This window comes from Perissodus microlepis, chromosome 6, assembly GCF_051167445.1.
Source record: "Perissodus microlepis isolate ML-2025 ecotype Zambia chromosome 6, ASM5116744v1, whole genome shotgun sequence".
In the NCBI taxonomy this organism is placed as follows: Eukaryota; Metazoa; Chordata; class Actinopteri; order Cichliformes; family Cichlidae; genus Perissodus; species Perissodus microlepis.
In genome coordinates, this window is record NC_140466.1 from 33,537,903 (window position 1) to 33,548,312 (window position 10,410).

At 40.3% G+C, this 10,410-nt stretch overlaps 1 protein-coding gene across 1 annotated transcript; it reads left to right on the top strand.

Annotated features, from left to right (window-relative positions):
• The first annotated feature begins 5,147 nt into the window (after window positions 1–5,147).
• Window positions 5,148–9,153, top strand: LOC146386065 (uncharacterized). Its single transcript, XM_084932094.1, has 3 exons — window positions 5,148–5,588; window positions 6,929–8,277; window positions 8,508–9,153. The coding sequence occupies exons 1-2, from the start codon at window positions 5,351–5,353 to the stop codon at window positions 7,996–7,998; spliced, it is 1,308 nt and encodes a 435-aa protein (XP_084788220.1). The 5' UTR covers window positions 5,148–5,350; the 3' UTR covers window positions 7,999–8,277; window positions 8,508–9,153.
• Window positions 9,154–10,410: the final 1,257 nt, after the last annotated feature.

Consider the following 10,410-nt stretch of genomic DNA (forward strand, 5'->3'; position numbering starts at 1 on the left):
ACTATATTAGTATAATCGCCCTAGTATCGTATAATCCCTAGAAATGTGTTTCCAGAGTCCCACGTTTAGTGACTTCCTGTCCACCATCACATTAGCTGAGTAGTTGTCAAATTTGAGGGGAGCAGAGAAGATCAGACACCAGTCAGCAGGTCAGAGGCCATCTCTCATTTCACAAATCAATCACTTGATTTATAAATGGAACAAACACCCCATCAGACCAGGTAATGACCCATTATGAGACAACAGCCGTCTGAGAGGAGATGTTCTGTATCACAAAACATGGGAAACAAACAAACTCTAGGCATTCTGAAATATATAAAGCTCAACAAAAAAACAAAACCATATCAGATCCTGATGTAATTCATGTTGTTGTCTTTATTAGTCATTTAAAAAGAGGTCCAGAAAAAGTGTCCAGGAAGAGATTCTACTATTTATGCAGCACTGCCCCCGTGTGGCCACAAAGACACACAACAGCTTCATTTCTCAGCCTGTTGCCTTCTTTTTCCTTCATGATGTAAACAGTGAATGAACTGAAAGAAGTCAACCCATAAACTGTTAAACTGACACAACAGTCATGATGATTATGTAGCAAGTTGTAGTTGACTTTCTGGTGGTCGTTTTGGTATACAATTTAAAAGCCATTTTCTTTTATAAATACACCATACACTTTGTTCTCGACCATTTCTTTTCCTCATATCCTTAACGGACAGTGGAGGAACACTACATCTAGCTTCTGTTTAACATTTATCCAGGCGCCCCCACACTGTACCTCTACAGAAACCAAGGGAGAGAGACAGACACACAAAGATTTCCACTTGAATCTTGATCTCAAAATAGAAAAAGTTTTATCACAAAATAATTACAAGAGCACAAATAAAAACTCAAAACCAAAAACAAATGAAATAAAAAGGCAAGGCCCTGCGACTGAACACAGCACATCTTGCACACCTTTAAAATTCACAAATTTCAGTTTTCTTTGTCAGTCTGTGGTATTAAAAAAATCTCAACATGATGACCAATGTTTGACCTTTCACCTCTAGCATAGTTTTCTCTGGATTTTAATCTGGCCACTCCTGAAATGACATTTATCAGTGTATGTACAGCATCCATTTTTGGTTTAGACAGTCTGACACAGACCGTCTCCATGGCAACCTCCAAGACTCTCCTTTTCCTAAAAAAAAAAGTCTCTATATGACCACCAACAAACCTGTTACACCATATTTTTTTCACCAGCTCACCTTTGCTGAAGGTTGTCATACAAATCTAAACATCTTTTGAGAAAGTCCACATCACTCTGACCTGTAATGAAAACAGAAAAACAATGACAACACCAGCAGAGGCCTCCGACATAAACCTGGCAACATAAATCTAGATAACTTTGCTTCTCTTAAAACATTCAACAAAGATTAAATTTCTAACAAATATACCAATATAAATATATATTCCAGGAACAGGACATTCCAGTTAGATCCTCTCCAAACTTATACTGGGCAGCTCAGCCCATCATCCACTTTTACAAAACAGAAAGCCGCCTGATACAACAGCCCCAAAAGTGACAAAAATCCACCTCCAAAAAGCAAAACTTCTCATAATGGAAAAACAAAAAAGATTGTCAATCCTATCAAACACTTTCTCTTAATCTAAAGAAATTATTCCAACATCAAACTGTACAATTTACAAATAACTACCAAGTCTCTCATGAGAAAACTCTTGTTCACATTAGAGCTGTGTGGTACACAGTACGACTGATCTCTGTGAGTGATTCATTTCACAAAGTGTTTCAGCCTGGTGGCCAGTACTTTTGAAGGAAGTTAGTAATCTGTGCATAACAGAGCCACGTCTCCATTTCTAAGCAGAGACAAATCTCTGTTTTTTAGGGAGAAGAGAGAGCCCCACGTGATGACTCGATGCCAGTAACAGTCTTTTACAGAAGTCTGCAGGCAGCCCACCCTGTGCAGGAGCCAGCTGACCAGCAGCAGCACTAATCTCCTCCAAAGAAAAGTTAGCATCCAGGACAGCTCTGTCCTCAGAGCTCAGCTGAGGAAGCCCCTGCAGCAGCTTCTCCACTCAAGCTTTATTACTTTCCTCCATCCCTAACATGGTGGTGTAAAAGTCCACGGCATACTGACCTGCTCTTGAAGCTTTCACCAGTGGCTTCATGGTGGTACAGTACTCCCTAAGGAATGCAACTTCTGCAGGACTCAACCTGTAAGACACAACAACAAAACCCACCATGACTATAATAGGGATCTTCTGATTTAATATTAAGAGTCTGCTCACGTTTTTAACCATCCATTAAGGAAAATTCACAAAATTTGCAACCATATTGGTAGGTGTCCAATTTTACTCACATTTTCACCTTGAACTCCTCACAAATGCTCCTGATGGCATTTTCCCCCTTCTCATCAATGATGCGTATTATCCTTTCAGTGGCAAGGTAGGTTGAATTCCATTGTGTTGCATTGGGACGAATGATCTGTAGTTCACACTTGTCCTCTACCACTTCATTAGCCAAATGAGACCGGCCAGTTTTGTTCCAAATGGCCTGGCATTTTGCAAAGGTTGCACGGGAGAGCCTCTTGTAGGTTTCATTCATGCTCTCTGCTAGGGCAGCATCAGATGTTGCCACAAGGTTTAGCAGGTGACATGCACATCGCTGATGAGGCGGGAGTTGATACTCCAAACCAGAGTCTTCATCAAGAATTGCACTTGCCTCATGGTAGTCAATATGGTCAGTCAGGTCAATAGTTTCTGGGTCTGCTTCATCTTCAGCTTCATCTGCATCATTTTGTGCCCCAAACATGTGGAAGGCCTTGACAAAGTTGGATCCACTATCAGTTGTGGTTCTTACAACTTTGCCTCTAATCTTGTATTGGCAATGGATATCATCAAGCGCACCAGCAAGCATGTCAAATGTGTGAGACCCTCTCAATCTTTTGCATGCTGGTGCTGCAGATCTTCTTTCCAGGGACTCTTCCTCTATCCAATGGCATGTGACTCCAAGGTAACTTTTCTGATGAGCTGACCAACAATCAGTAGTGGTAGCAACAAATTTGACTTTATCCAATGCTGCAACCAAAGTCATCTTCATGTGATCAGCAGCTTCACAGATTCTGGCACGGACAGTGGGTCTGGAGATGACTTTGGCTTGAGGTTGTAATGTGGTAACCAATTCTTTGAAAGATGGCTGTTCTACCACTGCAAATGGCTGTAGACCCTCACATATGAAATTGATGACAAGCTTGTCAACAGTTGCTTGTGGAACATGTTTGTTTGCAGCTCTCAACATCAGGTCTGGTAACTTGGCTTGTGTATTTGCTGAGAGCTTGTTTGGTGTGGCTGTGGTCTTTCGCTGACGAGATGTTGATGCCACAGTGATATTGTACTGCTCAATCTTCGATGGATGTTTCCTCTGTAGAGATAAATATTATCATACGTCAGGTTCATACATTACTTCATAACATCACTGTGATTAACACTAAAGGAAAACACATTTTTAAAACATCATTCAACTAGACATGAGCTAATCTTTGATTGTTTAGCATAGTATAAAAGAGTGGTGAATTTGATCAAATCTTGCAGATATATTGCTGTATTTATTTACAAATGTAAACCAATTTTGAACGATCATTGCAAAAAACATGAATTTCTGTATACATTCTAAGTTCTGTAATCTGTATACTATCTGTAAAAAGAGTATCGACCAATGTATCAGTATCTAAATTTTTAACTCCTTTTTATCAGTATCACCCTAAAGTTTTCAGTATTAGTCAGGTCCTAAAAATACTAAGAGAGCAAAATATGTGTATATAGCAAATCTAATTTAAGAAAAGGGATCACATACACAAAAATGCTGCCCATACAGCTAACAAATAAAAACAATCCACATTATGTTCTTTAAAAAAATATATCATATTGGGAAACATATAACTCTACTGATTAAGAGCCATGTCACTATGATAGACCTATATCAGGCCAATGATACTGATCAACTGATCCATCAATCGGGCTCTGGTACATGTCAGCTGAGAGCTGGAAGATTAATTTGAGATGCAGCTCAGCACTGTGTTCAAGTTTTTTTTGTTTTTTTTTATAGGCCAGCTGATTGTAGGCCTGTGAGTTTTAAATGACTACAAATTTAATTTATTGTAATGATGGTGGTTATCCAAATAATAAGCTAAAACATTCCTATGAATTGTAGCTCAATTATGCATGCACACACGCACATTAGCTAGCTCCGTCTTATTTTACTATCAGGCTAACCAATGGCGGTGACAATATCTTAGCCAAACTAATAACCTTAACACACATGAAAAATAAGAAGGCAATATTGTACACGTATAGTTGTAAAACCTCTTACCTCAATGTGTTTTTTTAAGTTTAGACGCTGAAGTCTTGTAAGCTGAAATGACTGTAGAGGTCAAACAAAGTTTGCACTGCATCTGGACGCTGTCTCCTTTTCTCCCTCTGTACATGAAAAATTCCTCCAGGTATGGCCACGGGCACGCGTCCTCCGTCTTTTCTACATCGTTTTCATGGTTGACAGTGTTGTCCTCTGTCTCCATTTTGGCTTCTTTGTCTCGAAATCTTCCGTCTATAAAGTAGTTTGTACTCCACCATTTAGCACCTCTAGACACCTGTGCCTGCTGCTGCAGCGCAGTTTATTCTTTTCTTACGTCTTAAATTGGCACGTGTTAAGATATTCATTGTGTGTACTCATGTTGTACAGTGTTTAACTGGATTATGGTTACTGTGGTTTAACAGAGACAGTATTTTAGTTGTCACCACAAGGAGGCACTGTTTCATTGTAAGATCACGGATGCTGCGTCATCACGCCCCTAAGAAGAAAAAAGTACACCACAACGAAAATGGCACCCATGAGGAAAGTTTTGCCGCGTGTTGATGTGGAATAAAGTTCCCAAAATATTAAGGACATTTTTGACTCCGTTGTCATTTTCCTTCAGTTGATCGCTGTCGATGCTGCAATACTCAACAGCGCGGTTGCGATTGCACGGCCTTATTGGCTGCAAAAATGCAGAGAAAGGTTTGAATATTAATTCAAATTGTGGGCGTACTCAGTAGCGACTTTTGATTTTATAAGTAGCGAAGTAGATTACATGGTGTAAGTTGTACTCAAGTATGAGTAAAATTACACACTTGAAGAATTACTCATAAAAGTACAAGTACCCAAAAAATCTACTTAATTACAGTAACGTGAGTATTTGTAATTCATTACTTCCACCCCTGACTGTAAATGACCATAAATTAACTGTAAATTACACTGCTGTGAGCTCCATTCATATGTGCACATGTGTTGACAACCGTAACCATGGCCGCTGAGGGTATATAAATGCTGCACAAGGTTCCAAACGTCTGTTTACACTTGCTCGTGGACTTGTTTCGACCTGCTCCAACCTCAGCCTGTGGAAAGCTAAGTTTTGGAAAACACTTTACTGAAAGCGGATTTAACTTGAAAGCACAACAAGTACTTCATCTGTGGATTGTTTGTACTTGTTTTTGTTTTTCAAGTTTGAAGATGGCTCGCCGTGGACCCGGACTCCCCGACTGTCACCTGGACTTCGCTGCAGGTACGTTTGAAAATTTCTTTAAATGTAAATTACTGTAATAATTTAACAAGTTCCAGTGTGAATATCAAGTTTTAACGTGATCAAATATGTGTATTCCAAGATTGTTTCCCGTAAATTGTTTGTATGCTTTAAATTTTCCGGGAGAGGTGTAGAAATTATTAACGACTGGTGTATGAATATGAAAAAAAGGTGTTACTTTGATTTGAAGGCTTCAAATTTGACACTTTTCTTTAAAATGAAATGGTTAAAAATAGCTTAATGGACTAAAATTTGTAAAATAACCAAAAATCAGTTTCCGTGGTAACGGCATCTTCAAGATGTCATGGCGTCAGAACACGCAGGTGTAAACAGATCCAGGTCCCCTCCTAACATCCTTTTCTTCTCCGGATCAAAGGCTTTATTGACATAAACTATATTTTTTCTCTGCTGCAAAACACAAAGATAAAAAAAATACAAATAAAATAATATCAAAAGAATATGAAAACAGTAGTGATAATGGCATTAAGACCTATCTTCTGTTACGGTAATGCTTTTAACCTTATTGGATAGCAGAGAGAGATATTGTACACAGGGATATTTACACAGGGATAGCATGTTTACCACAGATTAGATGTATCTGTCCTTATGGCAGATACAGTCCTTGTGCACATTTCTAAAAATGTGGATTCTGAGTTAAGAGTTTCTGTTTGTTTGTTTGTTTGTTTTTCACTTGACCATCATTTTCAGACATACCTGCAGAGCTTTGTGTGTGCAATTTTTACTCTTGCCAAGGAGGTTGTGTTTTTATTTTAAAAAAAAAATTTATATTTAGGACATGCGATTGGTACATGTGGTCTAAATGTTACATTATGGTTTGCATCCACATATTTAACTTATGAGCTTTTTTCAAAATGTGTGACATCGTGAATTGTAAATAAAACAGGAGAATGAGCTGCATGGTTAGTTATAAATTTACTGTAGTATATTTATATAATAAGTTACTCATGTCCGGCTATTTACAAATCAATACCTATTATCCATTACCTATTCCAACATAGTGTTTGCATAAAGGCTTACAAAGAACAAATAAAACAAATTGAATGTACACAAAATACAGTGTCATATATAGTGTCAATATAGTGTCACCTTAAAAGTACACAGAGTGAGCTGCCTTGGTGGAGGTTTGGTGGTCTTCTATTAAAAAACTTCCCTTAAAGATTGAACAAGTAGAAGTGTCATTCAGTCTGACATAAAATGCTTTTCTCTCATCCTCTGCTCAAACTAACAGATGTAGGTCTGTTGCTTTAACACTGGGTGTCTATTACATTCCTAATGTTATTTTAAAAACTGTTTCCTCACAGGGCGTCTTGACTATGTGGTTGAACGCCCTGCAGAAGAAGGCCTTCCTGAAGTCATCAGGATCCTGGATGACAGTCTCCAGAGCACCACCTCTTCTGGTGAAGCTCAGGACACTGATACCCAGCGTATCAGCGAAGGTGAGTATGGTGAGTATATTCTTATCTCATCCTCCCCCTCTTCTGATGAAGAACAGGACACTGATACCCAGCGTATCAGCGAAGGTGAGTATGGTGAGTATTTTTTCCCTCTCTCACCCTCACCTTCTTCTCATGAAGCACCAGATGCTGATGACGGTGAACAGCAAGGTGAGTACCCCCCCTACCTACCTGTAGACGATGACGAGGTGAGTGAACAGACTGACAATTCATCTGACTGGAACGACTCAGAAGAGTGGGGGGATTGGCTTAGCGATGACTCGGGGTATGACACCATGGATGAGAGAGATGATTCCCCTCTCATCCGGGAGCACCCTCCAGAGCCGTTTTGGCACGATTGGCAACATCCTATTGCTCCAGGTGCTGCCCCCATCGCCATGCCGCCTTTCGGCCAGGCCAACGCCCCACTCTTCCCTCGAGTTGTTGCCCCAGTTGGTGATCCGCCAGCTGCTCCTCCCTCAGCTGCTCCCTCTGCTGCTCCTTCCTCAGCTGCTCCCTCTGCTGCTCCTTCCTCAGCTGGTCCCTCTGCTGCTCCCTCTCCTGCTCCTTTCTCTGCTGCTCTCTCTGCTGCTCCCTCTGCTGCTCCTTCCTCTGCTGCTCTCTCTGCTGCTCCTTCCTCTGCTACTCCCTCTGCTGCTCCTTGCTCAGCTGCTCTCTCTGCTGCTCCTTCCTCAGCTGCTCCCTCTGCTGCTCCTTCCTCAGCTGCTCTGTCATCTGCTTCCTCAGCTGATCTCTCTGCTGCTCCTTCCTCAGAAAAGAGAAGCAGAGAAGACATCTGCACCGAAGAGGTAAGTGCAAAGAGGTGCAAGGTAAGTGACCAGTTTGATGCCCCTTCAACATCCTCAGGTAGTTTTGGAGTCAGACGTTTCTGGGAGAGGCCTTTTACCCTTTCCCTTGATGACAGTGACTCTGATTAGTTTATGTTAGAACGTGTTTTTAAACTTTGCCTTTGTGTTTTTGTTTTTACAGATATAAGAACATCTGACTCGGACATGTGAAACGTATTGTTTTTTTCTTGATATGTGACATTAATATTACATTGTGACTGAAAGGTAGTTTTTTAGTTGTTATTACTTCCAGTTACGTCCAAGATGGAGCTAACACCCCACCCAGAAGACAGCCTTACCCCGACCAACCCGATGAGAAGGATGGATGACCAAGTGAAAAACGGGAGAGTGGTGCTGTGTTCCAACTATGTAAGTTATCACCTCACATTGACAACAAACTGTATTGAAGGCGAAATTCTTCCAATAGTTGGTATAAATCATCATCCTATGTCAGCAGCATTGTAGGTTTAGGTTTATTTATATTTTTCATGTGTATACGTTGGGTTTAAAATTGCTTTTTAACAACATACTGCAGCTACCAACAATGAAAATGCTGTTTTGTGTTAAAATGACGTCTTTCTTGTGTTATTGCTTTGCAGGGAAGCTGAGAGTGGACAGAGCTGCACAGAGGACCAAAGATCCACTCTCAGCACTTCATACCTGACTGGCCACAGCACCACCCCTCCTCACCCAGGGTGAGGAGGGTCCTGACCCCGCCTGCACAGAGGGAGTTGTGAACATGCACTTCTGTGTCGGTGGGTTTAGGATCCTCCTCACACACACACGGATGAAGACTGTCACTGGAAGATGTCTCCATTGCATCAGCAGGACGTAAGCGTTTGTAAAATATTACAGTTTGTGATGTTTTATACATATTTTTATTGCATCATTTAAAACTATGAGATATAAAATAAACCAATTTTCATAACATTTTCTGTGTATTTAGTTGTTTTCTTAATAAGTTATTTGGAACATCAATGCAACCTGTCAGCTTTTTATTGAGGATTTAGAAAGTTGCTGGTGGCCCGAGTGTGTACAGTGGGGTGTTGTTTTTGTCACATGGTGAAAGTGACCTCATGGGGAGCAAAAAGAACAACTGAACAATTTGGGGATTCACAGACTTTCGTAATCGCTAAAAACAATTAATAAAAATTGTTCTGTGTGAACTAAAAGCTCAAATATAAACCATCCTGACACACTGACACAAATGATCTGCTGTTTATAAGCAGGACAGTGTTTTCATGAGCCTGGGTGAAGCTAATTTGCAAGAGTTTAACCTCCTGGTCAAAAACTTGCATGACTCTGTTATCACTCTAACTTTCTTCTGTTTATTTATTCATTTTTGCTAATTGTAGTAGATTAATATGTTCACCAACTGATTCTTGGCCTGAATGTTTGAATGTTTGCAGTTTCAGGTCCTACTGATCAGTTTTAAGTATTGTAGAAAGTGAGCAGCAATTAGATCGAGTTCTGGGATGAAATGGGACAAAAGGGTAATGTGACAGCCACATTAGTTCCCTTCCCTCGTTTAACAACGTGTAAGCAAACTGCTTTAACCTGCAATTTACTGCATGTTGTTAGGCTGCATGGTCCAACCACAGTCTGCTAACCACCCGTGGTGATCGAAGGTTTTGAGGTCTTGCTTGAGCTACTGATGAAGTTTTATCAAAGCTTGTTAAGTTTCCCAACCACATTTTATCCTGATGGTCCAAGGCTTACATCTTTATGCTCACAAACATACTTCTGTAATTAATCAGTGACCGATTTATTACTTTAAGTTACAGTGTGAGGGGCATTAATGAACATAAATCAGATTTAACTGGATTATGTGTTTAGGTCAAGAGACACAGACCTTCATCTTTAAGAGGCTCTTCTTGAATGTCTAATCACGATGTTTGCCATGCAAGTACACTGGGCGGTTGTTTTTAACAGAATCATTTAATGATTCTGATGAAATGAAGTATTGTTTCAATGAGCTGTGGCACCATTCTTGCTTTAGCAGTGAAAGGAGTCAGGTAGGGCTCCATCAGGAAGAGGGCCCCAGAGGTCCTATGCCCCCGCCCACTTCCCTGGGGCTTGAACATCAGTGGATTTCCACTTAAGCAAAGCCTCATCAAGTTCCTGCAAACAGCTCTACACACACACTATCATGTACAGAGTGTGGATGCTGTGTCTAAGACCACGATCATTGTGTTTCTACCATCTGGTGCAAGCTTCATCTGTCTCACTGTGTTCTCCTAAAGGCCAAGACAGCAGGACAGTGAAATCAATCTCACTTATAGGTGCCAGAAATTAGTGGATATGAGATTAATGGTGGTAATCAGGTTATGCATTTGTTGTCTTCTCAGCAGGTGGGAAACATCTCTCTTTATTTGTTTATGTACATGTGTATCAGAAATCTATTTTCCTGTACAGCTCAGGTTTAAGGCACAATGTTGATCTAATCTAATGAAGGTCAGTGCCTTTTTAGAGTCAGTGAAAATACTGACATTAGTGATGTTA

Bases quoted from the DNA above. Each gene is read 5' to 3' on its own strand.
- LOC146386065 (XM_084932094.1), top strand. From the start codon at position 5,351: ATGCTGCACAAGGTTCCAAACGTCTGTTTACACTTGCTCGTGGACTTG. The intron at 5,589-6,928 runs GTACGTTTGAAA...GTTTCCTCACAG, and splicing joins TCACCTGGACTTCGCTGCAG to GGCGTCTTGACTATGTGGTT.